This window comes from Lithobates pipiens, unplaced genomic scaffold, assembly GCF_037356315.1.
Source record: "Lithobates pipiens isolate NorthernLeopardFrog02 unplaced genomic scaffold, aLitPip1_a1.2 Scaffold_22, whole genome shotgun sequence".
Classification (NCBI taxonomy): domain Eukaryota; kingdom Metazoa; phylum Chordata; class Amphibia; order Anura; family Ranidae; genus Lithobates; species Lithobates pipiens.
The window spans coordinates 328,367,002-328,382,297 of record NW_027507784.1 but is presented as its reverse complement, the minus strand read 5'-3'; the positions used below and the strand labels follow the sequence as shown (position 1 = coordinate 328,382,297).

Sequence of the window (15,296 nt, the reverse complement as noted above, 5' to 3'; positions counted from 1 at the left end):
CATCTCTGCTGATAGAACAGAGCCCTGCTCTGTTCTGCGTCTCTCCTCGCCAATTAGCAGGAGCCAGCAGACAGCCATTGGCCACCACCCACTGATCGGCTTGTGCTGTGTCTAATCGCAGCACAGCCGCGGTGGCGCGCATACGCAATGCATGCGCCACACATGCGCCGCTCCCCCCTCCTCAGAAGTGCCTGATGACATGCTAAATACATTATACAGTGCAGGAGAGCTGCTCTGCTGCCATATAAATAAGTTATGCGTTCAGCAAGTGGTTATACTCTGAGGAAGACCGGTTCTAAGGATGAAGATGTGGCCTTCGAATACCCCGTTGAGGACCCCCTGTACACTGGAGTTTGCTGTACTTAGGCCTACAGGGCTGCAGATGACTAGACTACTATTTCTTATTAAATATGGTGTGACAATGCAGTAGGCTGGTGAGCCCTCATTAATTTTTTCCTAAAAATGACTTGTTTGCAACTATGCCGTGTGTGAGTGTGTGTCTAATTTTTCATGGCAATAAGGGGCCTGAGGGCCCTGTGCTTGAGCCACAACACGATCTAACCACTCTCCTTATTTCCATACCAGTTCCTTGCATTCGACACTCAGCTGGTGATCGGAAACCGCAAACACGCCATCAGCCCCGAGGAATACGTCTACGGCGCCATGAAGATTTACACCGACATCGTTTACATTTTCATCAATCTGCTACAGCTCGTCGGCAGCAAGTAGGACAAGAAGTCTGAGCGAGAGTGCGGCCATTTTTGTTCTTGAAAGGAGGTCATACTTTTGCCCCCTTCCCCCCCCCCCAAAGTGACTCCAGATTTCTCATTTTGATGAGCCCAAAATCCGTGAACCGCACGAGACGGAGGACTGAGCATGATTGGAGCGAATGTTACATTTTAATTTGTATCCTTGTTTAATCGCTTCATTTAGATGTTGCCTTTTTAAATGTATTTTATTCACCAAAGAAGAAAATTGGTAGCAGCTTTGCACTGTTGAGGTTGAGGTATAATAAATGGCTGCATGGTGCATTGGCACTACCAAAAATTTTGCAAAAAAAATTCCTTTATGCTTCACAGAAGCGCAGGCGCCGGCGGCCGCCAATTGTGCGTCATTTAATTTTACAGAGAGCTCCTCATACAGCTGACATGCATTCTGATCAGGTTCTGTTAAATAGTGCACGTTATAACACCCCGGTAATTAAAGTTTGAATCTTGCCGGCACATCGGGATAATCCACAAATCGCTTTAATTAAATGGAACAAAGTGTAAAATCCCACAGATGGCCAGCGCGTTTCGTCTGTTGAGCCTTTAGCTTCATCATTAAGCCCCAATGGCCTAAACACATGTGGGTTTTTATGCTTTGTTCTGTTTAATAACGGCTATATGTTTGTGGATTCTACAAAAGTGCCTGCGTTTCTTCAAGATTCTGATTCTACAGGGCTTACATCGGTCAGCAGCTTCAGACCCGGGAACACATTCAACTTTGATTAGGGAGAGGAGGTGGCAGCACTGTCTGTCTTGTTTTTAGTTGTTTAAAGTTGATCTAAACATTAACTGGATGGCATTCAGTTTGCTAAAGCACTGGGTGCCTTTCACTCTTTTTCATCCTTTACATCTAAGTTCTGCTGATCTTCTCAAGCTTCTTTCAGCCATTTCCTGATGTCCAGGGTCCGTTGCACATCGTCGCTCTAGACCAGCTTCTTGATGGTAACAACAAGGGACCATGCCCAAGCAATGTGTGTTGGCACACCTACCTGCAGTATACATCAGGGGGTGCACAAAGAAAGGGTGACGATGTAGGAATTCTATTGTGAGACTGTTATCGCCCCATAACAGGAAGTGCCTGAAACTAATTTCATGGCAGGATCACCAGGGCTTTATTATAATGAAAGCTGAAAACTGTAAAAAGCTGAAATGACAAAAGCTGATTGGGTCTAGATCTACTTGATTGTGCAGAATATTTCTTTGCAGAGCTGTAGAAATCACTAATAACCCATTAGCATGTCCACCCCCCCCCCCCCCCCCTTACCATGGCAGGGGGCAAAATATCTATGTAACCTCAACACTTTCACATACTAGGTGCCTTTGCTCAGCCCTTCGCTGCACCATGCCAAATTCCTGTAAAGCTTATGCTGGAACTGAGCAGGGAAAGCTCCTATTCCATTAAGGGAGCTTATACTATATGGTTACACTTTTTTGTTCCCTTTTTAAGCAGTAATCCTTTGACTTGCTTAGTGGGGTTAATGAAAGGCCGCACACAGGAGCAAAAATTGAAATTTGTTCAGTTGTACGTTGCACTCCGTAATTTGAAGGTATCATCTAAAGTAGATTTTTTGTTATCACGGGCTGTAGTTATATGCCCATTTTACATTCAGATAGTGTTTAGTGGAGTTTTTCTTCTACTTATGTTTTTTTTTCCTATCTTTGTAGTAAAATGTTTCATGTGATAAAACTGAAATTTTGTATTAAAAAAAAAAAATCTGCTTGTGTATTTTCCAGTGGTGCTCGACAGACCTACATTGATAGATGCTGTCATTTTCCTTGTTCCTCAGAGATGGCACTGGTGAAACCATTGAGAAGGAGAATTCTTGTCTGTGGAGAAGAGCACAATGTATGTGCCTTACAATATATAGCACAGATCACGGGGAGCTGTGCGTTATAATTATAATAGCACACACAAAGCCACCATGTTGTAGGCTGAACAAAGCTTAGACTGTAGTGAAGGAGAATTCCCCCAAGCCACGTATGTGGCACACCTCCAATGCCTTCCGCCCCCTCCCCTCCCCCCAGAGCTCAATCATTGGGAAAGTTTAGCCTGTTCACTGGAAGTTGGTGACAACCCTAAGCCTAACAGGTGAAGTGATTGGGGTATGGACAAACCCTCTGCTCATACATCTGCAGATATGACCTGGTTGCCTAATCTTTGTAGTGTAGGGAGTTCTTAGTGAGTCGTCCATCAATCTCCATATTGTTGTAGCAGTGATCCATCTGAGAGGTATGGATGTTCGCAAGCATATAGGGGCTTTATATTTTTTGAAGACCCCCCCCTGCAATCTTTGTTAGGTCAGACTCTAGGTCAGTGGTCTTCAAATTGCGGCCTGCAGGAAGAATGAAGCCCGTTGCTTGCATTTAACAGACGCTTGGGGCACAATTCCTGCCACTATCAACAATGACTTGGTGCAATTCCTCCCACTGACACTGGCGATGGGATAGAATTCCTCCCACGGACACCCGCGATGGGATAGAATTCCTCCCACGGACACCCGCGATAGGATATAATTCCTCCCACTGGCACCTATGATGGAGCATGGTTTCTCCCACTGACAGCTAGTATTAGAATTGTGATGGTGTCAATGTACGTTGAGTACTGACACCGATGGGGAACATTTCCTCCCATTGCTGACACCACTGATATTGCACAATTCCTTCCACTCATACCAACAATGGGACGATATTCCTTCTCCAACACTGACAATGGGGCATTTACTTATTCCTTCCCCTACTGATGACCGGTGGTTGGGAATTTTGCTCCCACTGACACCGGGGCATTTTTCTATTCCCAGTTGCCACAGTTTGATCCTCCTAAAGTCTTTAGGACAGTGAACTAGACCTTTTTGTTTAAAAAGTCTGAATACTCCTGCTCTAGGTGGATCAGCAGATTGTCTATCCAGGATTTGCTCTTAACTAAGCCTTCATAGGATGAAAATTACACCCCAAGATAATCAAATCCTGCCTTTTTATTCCCCCACAAATATTAATGCCGAACTCCAGACAAATCATTTTTAGTTTTATAGAGCAAAGAATTGGGCCATTGGCAACCACATTTAAAATGATGCTCCCAATGTATAGCATCGCTGATTACTAGGCCGTTTCTAATGTCCTAGAAGGTGCTAATGTATGGCTTGGGCATCTGGAAGCCCTTCTTATCTCACAGCTAATTGGAAAATCTTGCTACAAACAGTCCTGCTCCTTTAATCTTCCATTTAGAGCTGCCTTTCTCAACTTTTCTGCCCCAGAGAACCTTTTAAAATAATGTTCAGGTGCTGGGTAACCTCTTCTAAGACCACTTCATCGGTGATCAGAGGGGAAAAATGCAACCTAAATAGGAAGAATGCCCCCCCTATGGTGGCAGTCGGGATGCCACACTTTCAGACTGCTGAAAATCTCATTGGTGTCATGCTGTTGGCTCTGCAGAGTGGCATTGGCCCTGGAACTATACAGGCACCATCAAAAAGAAGGCCAATTGGCCACAGCTCAAGGAACCCAAGGTTTTCCCAAACCCTGGTTGAGAATGGTTGACTTAGAGCCGTGATCTTCAAATTGCGGCCCGAAGGCCTAATGTGGACCTTTTGGGGCACTATTTTTCTCGTTGATACAAGGCGCTATTTCTCCCACCGACACCCAATGATGGGGTTCTCTTTCTCCCACTGACACCAACAGTGGGGCATTCTTCCTTCAACTAACACCAATGATCGGGCGCTATTTCTCCCACTAATACAAGGGATGGGGCGTTGGTTACATTTATTGACACCGGGGCATTTTTTACCTCCACTGGGAAAAGCGACCCCCCCCCCCCCCCCCCAAGTCTGAAGGATCGTAAAGTGGTCCTTTGTTTGGAAAGATTGAAGACCCCTGGTTTGAGCATTGGCCATGGGCAAGAATCTTGGTTGGTTGAGGAATTGGCATAGGCAGACATCTCCCATACATCATTCTTGGGTGGTTGGAGGACATCTGCTTGCCTGTGGTCATATGCCTATGACAACCTTGCTGTTGAACAATGCCTTTTGCATCTAAACTCATTCATGAACATTCAAATGTAAAATGCAATAAAAGGTCATGGTTTTGTGTACAGTGCCAACCCATCCAAATACAACCTGCTGAGTCCAACGCAGGTCAACTGCAAGCTCAGAATTGCCATCCACACTACATTACTGAAGTAAATTGGAATCGGTAGACCTGTGTTGAATTTGCACTTGAGTCGTCTTTAGACTGGATCACAATGAAGCTTTGTTCAGTCCACAAAATGTCTTCACAGCATCTTGTAAATTCCATTAAAATAAAAGGGGGGGGGGGGTTGGCCACAGTGATGTAAAAAGAAAAAAGCTGCACCCCTAACATCCCGCTAGACATGCAGCAGTTTTTGGCAGCTGACTCTCTAAAGATTTATTACCCTGTCCACTAAACTGAAGGCCGTTGCTGGGGGGGATGCCTGCAATGGGATGAGGTCTAGGGCCGGGACAAGGAGTGGCCAGGAGGGGCAGCTGCCCCTGGGCACAGCTGTTTACTGTATGTATGGGGGTGACAGTGAGCTCATCCTGATACAAGGCATTTTAACAAGCGGATGACTGCTGGAAGTAGCATCCCCTACGCTTGTACATAATGAAGTGGGGGAGGGGTACAGTTTGGCTTCTTCGCCCCGGTCCCTGGATGACCTTGTCACGGTACTGATGAGGTCTGTGCAGAATTCTGGGAAAGGAGGGGAGCCAGTTAACAGAAAATAAAAAAGTGGGATTAGGCTTTTGGGATTTCCTGAGTACTGTTGCCATAGTTGGATTAAAAGCCCAGCTCTGGTAAAAGTAAAAAAAATCCTGCTTTGCAACGTGGCTGCCCATTCTCTGCAAAGGATAAATGCTTGTTTAGGTCTAGGGGCCGGGAAAAGTGATGTTACTTAAAGTAGTTTTACTTGCCCAATCCTTGCTCTCCCGGCAGAAAGCGCTCCCCTGTGCTCCGACGATGGACTGTTCCTTGGTGTCCTCATTTTCAATGGTCTTGATGGCATCAGAGGCAATCCAACTGCTGGCACACAGGGGAGAAGAGGCTACAGGGACTGGTCTTGCAGCGCGGAGGATTGGGCAAGTAAAACTGCTTTCTCTAGACAAAAAAGCATTGGGCCCTTTCACTCCCCGGAGATCAGCTTTAAATTAGAAGATGGCTTGTATTGGTATTAGATATATTCTGATTTTTTTTTTTTTGTAAACAAAACTGGAGATATCCTTTAAGTGCCATTTATCCTTACAACTGTATCCTATACAACTTTGTACCTGCTGTAAATAGAAAATGGTCTGTACTGAAATGTATGTTGCATAGTAGGACGCACTAGACGCCGCAGGATAGGCGCGGTTAACCTCTCCATCGTGGTGCGTCCTACGACTTTGTATTTATTTGGCTTTCTGTGTCTTGTGTGCTGTGTTGGACGTATTGCACTTGGCTTATTTAATAGGGCAAAAGCGATGCAGGAAGCGCAGTGACCCCTAGCGATCAGCCGGGCCAATGACATTCGGCTGCTTTTATACTGACAAAAGGTGAGAGCTGATTGGCTGCTCTGGGTGACTGTGCTGTGTCCTTTTCATCTGCTTCGTCAAATCAGATCAAGGAAGTTTCTCAAGTTCAAGTTAATAAGAGTTTAACAAAAAAAAAAGTCTTTTGTTATATTTTTTTTACATAGCTATGTGAATTTAAAAAAAAAGAGGGGGTATAAAATATATATAATATATATAAAAAATAAATATATAATATTATCATCTCTATAGATTAGATAGATATCTATCTATCCAATATAATTATTACACAAATGTGACAAGCGTTCACCTACCTTTGACAAACTGACCGTATTTTGCCTAATATAGTAATTTCCCTATTATCGGCTCCATCTAGTGGTCATAATGTGAACTTTTTCCTGAAATAACCCAATCAAAGAAAATACTGCATTATGGCCAGTAGCTGACGCTAAGGATCATAGGAAATCAGTGTGTTAAAGCAGACCTTCAGTCATTTTTTTTTTTTTCATCTTTCCATCTATTAAATCTTCTGCCCTTGTTTTCACTTTGGAAACAAATTTTATTTTTTTCTGCCAGTAAATCCCTTACATAGCCCACTTCCTGTTTCTTTGTCTGGTCATTGTCCTAGGCTTATGACATGCACAGCTCTCTCTTAATCTCCTGAGAGTCTGCCAGGAAGAGAGGGGGGGGGGGGTGAGTCCTAAGAGGGTCAATGAGAGCTGCAGGGCTGGAGGTGTGCCTCTGTGTAAATCCAGGAAGGGAACAGGCAGCAGTACAGTACAGAATCGCAGTATATATAAAATACACAAAGTGGTTGGAGGGAAGCTTCAGAATTGCAAGGATGTTTTTATTACAAACATACCTCCCAAAATTTTGAGATGGGGATGAGGGACACCTACTAACAAATTTTTAGATTGTAAGCTCTAACGAGCCGGGCCCTCTGATTCCTCTTGTACCAAATTGTAATGTAGCTGTAATATCTGCCCTCATGTTGTAAAGCTCTGCGCAAACTGTTGGCGCTATATAAAACCTTTTTATAATAATAAAAAATTTAAAAAATGTAGGCATAGGAAATGCCTCCTGCCACACCCCCTTAAAGGAGAATTAATAAAAAAATTGGTTAATTAAATCTACAAGGGCTTTTTTTTTTTTTTTTTACCACTACTATTCCTTTTATATTGGCTTTTAAAATGTACAAATGCAGCAATTTAGATGCAGCATTCGTAAAATGTTGTCAATAGGACAGGAAGTGAAAATAAATCTCTCTTAACGAAGCTGTGGAAAGCAGTAAAAACCTGGCAGAGGTTCTAATCCTCCCCCACTGTATAAAATAAAATAATGTTATCCCTGGAAATTCACTTTAAAGTTTCATCATAATGGAGTTTACATTGTTCAGAACACGCAGGAATACCGCGGAATAAGAACGGCGTTCTTTGTATTATTATCTTCCATTGATGGTGCGAAAAGGGAAGATCAACACCAATGTTAGAGTAATGTTATATATATGCACTTTTTTATTTCCTATTCAGAGCAAATAAATTGTATTTACTGCATGTGGTTGTCTGTCTGTTTATTTATGGTATGTTTAACCCCTTTAAGTGGACTTTAGTAAGCCCCCGTCTACACCGAATGTGGTTTTGAAATGGTGCTACTTTAGCTTTTGATGCCTTTTTTAGGCCCCGAAACCACCTCATCTTGGTTCCCCATCTTGGTTGGGGGGGGGAGGAGCCAGTGCTTCTGGATTCCCCCCCCCCAATCCCATTGAGTGCCCCCATAGAAAACCACTAATAACACAAACGGCATGACTCGGCCCCCACTCCCTAGTCACTGGTTATAACCACTTGCCGACGGCCTAACTGTAAATATACGTTCTTATTTTGATGTTAAATACCAGGGTTATGGCGGCAGCTAGCTTCCATGACCCTGGTATTTAACACCAGGCCAGTAGTCATAAACAGAAAATGGGTGAAAAACAGGTCCCCCCCCCCCCAGTTGCCCCGAACTTGGCTTGTTCTCCTGCCTATTCCTGTCGTCTAGTTGCCCCGACCTTGGCTTGTTCTCCTGCCTATCTCTGTCTGCTAGTTGCCCCCGACCTTGGCTTGTTCTCCTGCCTATCCCTGTCTGCTAGTTGCCCCGACCTTGGCTTGTTCTCCTGCCTATCCCTGTCTGCTAGTTGCCCCGACCTTGGCTTGTTCTCCTGCCTATCCCTGTCTGCTAGTTGCCCCGACCTTGGCTTGTTCTCCTGCCTGTCCTGCATTTAACCCTGTACTGCTGCTTCCACTCTGTCCACCAGAGCCAGTCCGTGAGTGTGAGCTGAGGGACCCCGAGGGCCACGACCTGGAATCAGCTGAAACCAAATCCATCCTCACCAGCAGAGGCTCCGGTGAAAACTTGCTGGCGCCGCACCCTGGGGAATCTTGCGCTCTAACTCCGTTTGGTCTGGGTCTGGGTCGGTGTTCAGGTGGAGCTGCTTTCCTGAACCACCCAGAGCTCCATCCGCAGCAGTCAGCCGAAGGGTCCACAACCTAAGCGGTGCGCTCCTACCCCTAGAGGGGTCCATCTGTCACCTGGTCTCGGGTGACCTGACACACAGTGTGGGCAGACTTCTACCAGTCACTGGGTGTGTTACACCCCTCAATTCTTAGAATAAGAAGGATGTGAAGCCTCCATCAATCTACATGCAATATCCCGCCCCCATTGTATTTAGCTGGTTAGCAGGCGAGGAGGAGGAGAAGGAGGAGGAGGGGGGGTGTCATTAACCACTGTGTATACGCCCACATGTGTGACTCTATAGTCACATGGGCTGCTCAGATGTGCTCAGCATAGAAATTCACTGAAAACTGAGCATGTGCAGAGCTGCCAACACTGCTCTGCAAAATTCCCTAGCTGAATTGAGGACATGGACAGAAGGGGGAGACAGAGAGCAGCAGGATCAACCGGGTGTTTTTTTTTTTTTTTTTTTTTTGCAGAATACAGAAAAGGAATCCCATAGTGACTGAGTATGAACAGCATGTAATACACCATTTATAGATAGTTTTTAATGATGTGGGTTTAACCACTTCAGCCCCAGAAGATTTTACCCCTTTCCTGACCAGAGCACTTTTTGCGATTCGGCACTGCGTCGCTTTAACTGACAATTGCGCGGTCATGCAACGTGGCTCCCAAACAAAATTGATGTCCTTTTTTTTCCCCCCACAAATAAAGCTTTCTTTTGGTGGTGTTTGATCCTCTCTACGGTTTTTATTTTTTGTGCTATAAACAAAAAAAGCGACAATTCTGAAAAAAAGTATTATTTTTTACTTTTTGCTATAATAAATATCCCTCCAAAAATATATAAAAAACAAAACAAACATTTTTTTTTTTCCCCTCAGTTTAGGCTGGTTTATCATGGCACCGCATGGCAAAGAACTCTCTGAGGATCTGAAAAAAAGAAATTGTTACTCTACATAAAGATGGCCTAGGTTATAAGAAGATTGCCTAGACCCTGAGGCTCCATTCACACCTAAACTGGCTGCGGATCGCACAGGAATCCATCCGTTTCAGGGCCGAATCCTTGCCTGAAATCGTCCCTGAAATGGAGCCACAATGTGCAGTGCGCTCTGCAGCTGCCCCGGAGATATGTGAACCAGCTCTATAGAGCGCTGGTCACATTTTCCTACTATGCAAATTGAATGCGGAGAAACCTGCATCCAGTTTGCAGAGGTGAGATCCCAACGTGAAACTGAGCTGCAGCACGGTGGCCAAGACCATACAACGGTATAACAGGACAGGTTCCATTCAGAACAGGCCTCGCCATGATCCACCAAAGAAGTTGAGTGTACGTGCTCAGCGTCATATCCAGAGGTTGTCTTTGGGAAATAGACGTCTGAGTGCTGCCAGCATTGCTGCAGAGGTTGAAGGGGTGGGGGGGGGGGGGGGGGGGGTCAGCCTGTCAGTGCTCAGACCATACACCGCACACTGCATCAAACTGGTCTGCATGGCTGTCACCCCAGAAGGAAGCCTCTTCTAAAGATGATGTACAAGAAAGCCCACAAACAGTTTGCTGAAGACAAGCAGACTAAGGACATGGATTACTGGAACCATGTTCTGTGGTCTGATGAGACCAAGATAAACATATTTGGTTCAGATGGTGTGAAGCGTGTGTGGGGGCAACCAAGTGAGGAGTACAAAGACAAGTGTGTCTTGCCTACAGTCAAGCATGGTGGTGGGAGTGTCATGGTCTGGGGCTGCATGAGTGCTGCTGGCACTGGGAGCTACAGATCATTGAGGGAACCATGAATGCCAACATGTACTGTGACATACTGAAGCGGAGCATGATCCCCTCCCTTCAGAGACTGGGCCGCAGGGTAGTATTCCAACATGATAACCACACCAAACACACCTCCAAGACAACCACTGCCTTGCTAAAGAAGCTGAGGGTAAAGGTGATGGACTGGCCAAGCATGTCTCCAGACCTAAATCCTATTGAGCATCTGTGGGGCATCCTCAAATGGAATGTGGAGGAGCACAAGGTCTCCAACATCCACCAGCTCCGTGATGTCATCATGGAGGAATGGAAGAGGACTCCAGTGGTAATCTGTGAAGCTCTCGTGATCTCCATGCCCAAGAGGGTTAAGGCAGTGCTGGAAAATAATGGCGGCCACACAAAATATTGACACTTTGAGCCCAATTTGGACATTTTCACTTAGGGGTGTACTCACTTTTGTTGCCAGTGGTTTAGACATTAATGGCTGTGTGTTGAGTTATTTTGAAGGGACATGTGTTGTCACGTGAAAATATTTACAGAAATGTGAGGGGTGTACTTACTTTTGTGAGATTCTGTATATACTTATACTAGCTGCATAAGGATTAAAATGGTTCCTGGTAAAGGTAGGAGGGAGATTAGTTTCACTTTAAACATTTCGGTTGGAAGAAAAGAGCATCTTGTGAGACCCCGGAGGCTCTCCGGCTATAATTAACGATGGAGCTAAAAATATTCCCAGCGCTGGGGGGGGCCGCGGCGTGGAAGACATCTGAGCGATGCCAATAATGTCTACAGAGAGGAGAATGTATAAAATAAATCATGATAACGAGGACGGTACAATCCATGGCCTGTCCTTTACGTGCGATGTGGCCGATGATCGGCACAGGTCTGAATACACAGCCGGGGCCTCCTGACAATAACATTTCCAGAAGTAAATCCATTTGCTATATACAGAATATTTTATTTTCAGTGGTGGATCTTCAAGCTAAATTCCAGTCCAACAGCTAATTTATGAGATGAAATGCATATATGGGGGCTGTTTTAGCTGCCAAAGGATTTGTAATTCTGTCCATCCAGACCTGAGATATACACAGCTCTGCCACATAGCACAGCCTGATTTTATATATATATATATATATATATATATATATATATATATATATATATAGCAGTTTAGTAACACACACAAGTCTTGCCTCTCCCCCAGCCTGTGACCGGACAGTGAAAGGGGAAGCAGAAGAATGATGAGCTCATCTCTCTTTAGCACCCCCCCCCCCCAGTCTACTGAAGGCAGGGTGTATCTTCCAGAGGCAGGGGGCGAGCTAGCATTTACCCCAGGGCTGAGTCCATGGCTATTGGGGAGGCCAGTCCATGCGGGGTGCAGGTGTGCCTCTCCCCTAATCTCCATGCGGGGTGCAGGTGTGCCTCTCCCCTAATCTCCATGCGGGATGCAGAGGCGCCTCCCCCCTAATCTCCATGCGGGATGCAGAGGCGCCTCCCCCCTAATCTCCATGCGGGGTGCAGAGGCGCCTCTCCCCTAATCTCCATGCGGGGTGCAGAGGTGCCTCTCCCCTAATCTTCATGCGGGGTGCAGAGGTGCCTCTCCCCTAATCTCCATGCGGGGTGCAGAGGTGCCTCTCCCCTAATCTCCATGCGGGGTGCAGAGGTGCCTCTCCCCTAATCTTCATGTGGGGTGCAGAGGCGCCTCCCCCCTAATCTCCATGCGGGGTGCAGAGGCGCCTCCCCCCTAATCTTCATGCGGGGTGCAGAGGCGCCTCCCCCCTAATCTCCATGCGGGGTGCAGAGGTGCCTCTCCCCTAATCTCCATGCGGGGTGCAGAGGTGCCTCTCCCCTAATCTCCATGCGGGGTGCAGGGGCACCACCCCCCTAATCTCCATGCGGGGTGCAGAGGCGCCTCCCCCCTAATCTCCATGCGGGGTGCAGAGGCGCCACCCCCCTAATTTCCATGCGGGGTGCAGAGGCGCCTCTCCCCTAATCTCCATGCGGGGTGCAGAGGCGCCTCCCCCCTAATCTCCATGCGGGTGCAGAGGCGCCTCCCCCCTAATCTCCATGAGGGGTGCAAGCGTGCCTCCTCCCTAATCTCCATGCGGTGTGCAGAGGCGCTCCCCCCTAATCTCTATGCGGGGTGCAAGCGCGCCTCCTCCCTAATCTCCATGCGGGGTGCAGAGGCGCCTCTCCCCTAATCTCCATGCGGGGTGCAGGGGCGCCACCCCCCTAATTTCCATGCGGGGTGCAGAAGCGCCTCCTCCCTAATCTCCATGCGGGGTGCAGAGGCGCCTCCCCCCTAATCTCCATGCGGGGTGCAGAGGCGCCTCCCCCCTAATCTCCATGAGGGGTGCAGAGGCGCCTCCCCCCTAATCTCCATGCGGGGTGCAAGCGCGCCTCCTCCCTAATCTCCATGCGGGGTGCAGGGGCGCCACCCCCCTAATTTCCATGCGGGGTGTCGGAAAAATGAATTTCTATAAGGTTTTTTTTTAATTATTTAAAGTGCGATTCAAGCCGGAGCCACTGCGCCCTGAGCCCACCCACTTGTGACATTAGCCAATCAAAATTCGCTATTATATTTAACTAAAATTGCGCGCTTAGGTGTGTGCTAAGCTGCGGCCTCCCTGCAAAAAAACTTCACAAGTGAAGTCCAATTAGTTCATTATAAAAGGAAGGGAATATGGCGCTGCTTACAACAAATATTTGAAAATCGTGTATAATTATTAGAACTGTGGTGTCATATACAAATTTTTTTTTTTTATATAAAATATGCGTGAATATCCCAAATCTCCTTTATATCCTAACAAAATAAAAGTAAAAGCAAACTGAAAAAATTCTGAACTTGTGTCTGTTGTATCCAGTATACGATACCTGAAAAAATTCCTTAAGGCTACTTTCACACTGGGGCATTGTGGGCACCGGCGGTAAAGCGGCGCTATATTTAGCAGCGCTTTACGGTCAATTTAGCGGTGCTATGCGGCCGATAGCAGGCAGTTTTAACCCCCGCTTGCGGCCGAAAAAGGGTTAAAAGCGCTGCTGCAGCGGCGCTTTGCAGGAGCTTTGCAGGCAGGTTTGCAGCACTGCCCCATTGTTTTCAATGGGAAGGGCCGCTCTGGGAGCGGTAAATACACCCCTCCTACAGCGCTCCACAGATATAAAAAAAATAATATATAAGTCCAAATCTGTGAACTATGTGCGATAAATGTCCATAATTCCAAAAATCCCAACGTGGCTTGTGCAGAATCCAGGTGATGACACTTTATCGCAATTTCTGTGCAGAGAAATAAGGTGACTTTTCCAACGGTAAAATCTTAAAAAGAAGGAGCTCCAATTGCCCCAATTCGTAAAGGCATACTAACAGTTTCCTGGGTCTGGATGGCGTGCGGCCGTGCGTTCCACAGCGCAAAAACCAGACGTTCCGGAAGTGAAACCATGAAATCCCACCAAGACAGAAGTACAGTATTTATATTCTGTTTTTATTTTAACTTTTTTACAATTTTATTATCATTTATAATTACAATACAATCATTTACAATAATTTATTTATTTTTTTACTTTTTATTTTTATTTTTTTACATTTTTTTATTTATTTATTTATTTTTTGACATTTTTATTAGGAGCCCTTTGGGAGGCTTTGGTGAGAAATCAAGGGTGTAAACAGATCCCCGATTTCTCACTTTTGAGAAAGAGACTGAGGACAGAGATTCCCCTGTCCCTTTCTCTGCTGCCAAGCAGCACAGCGTGATTAGGGAGTGCCCAAGCACACCTGGCACACCCTGTGCGCATGCCCGTGGATGCCAAGAGCCTCCTACTGGGCTGGCTGAAGGAAGAATAAATATTCATAACTCAGTCTAGTTGTACTATCTCATACTGGAATGTGTTACTAGTGACACCTACTGGCAACAGTAAGCCCTTGTACACACGGTCGGAGAATCCGTCGGAATGTGTCCTATCGGACCGTGTCATCGGATAATCCGACTGTGTGTGGTATGCATCGGACTGATTCCGTCGGAATATCCGTCGGACCCAATTTTCCAACATGTTGGAAATATTTCCCGCCCAACTGGGCCGATCGGACATACTCCGATCATGTGTAGAGAATTCCGATCGGACCAAGTGCCACGCATGCTCAGATCAAATTCCTACATCAAAGCTATTGGCTACTAGCCTGAGTGTAGTCCCATCGTAACGAAATTACGTCAGCACGTTCTGAAAGATCGGATTTTTCGCCAACTTTGTCCGACCGTGTGTATGCAACAGTTTCGGACAAGATCCGACGGACAAAATCCGACGGATTTGGTTGTGGAAATCTCCGACCGTGTGTACAGGGGCTAAGAAATGCACAACCTAATTGAGCTTAGGGAAAGACCAGATAAATTGTATCAGTCTGAGCTTCCTACAGCACAGGCCAAAAACTCAATTTGCATTATAGCTCCAGTTTAGGGCCAGGGGGGCTACATCTCTGTCACTCCGCTCTCTCCTCCTATCAGCATGTTCCTTATTAGCGCATGAACACACTGCAACACAACAGACTGGCTCCTTCTGGAGCTTCTCACAGGGGGGGCTGCAACCGAGTCAAAGTCAGGTGCCTCCAGCACTCCCAGTTAAAAAAATAAAATTTAAAGTGACAGAAAGAAAATCTATTCAAGTCTGTATTCTTCGTGTGACCTCCCAAACCTCTCCTTTTCCTCCTCATTTCTGTTTAAACACTTCAAGTACAGGGTACTTTTACCCCATTTCTGCCCAGGCCAGCTTTCAGCGATTTGA

General features: G+C 46.2%; 1 protein-coding gene across 1 annotated transcript in view; it reads left to right on the top strand.

Moving 5' to 3' along the window:
- The window catches only part of TMBIM1 (transmembrane BAX inhibitor motif containing 1), a 118,058-nt gene extending 110,225 nt beyond the window's left edge, over positions 1-7,833 (top strand). The window contains exon 12 of the mRNA XM_077449635.1: positions 586-7,833. Within this exon, the coding sequence (XP_077305761.1) occupies positions 586-729 (144 nt within the window). The 3' untranslated portion in view covers positions 730-7,833. The remainder of the gene's footprint in view (positions 1-585) is intronic.
- The last annotated feature ends 7,463 nt before the right edge of the window (positions 7,834-15,296 follow it).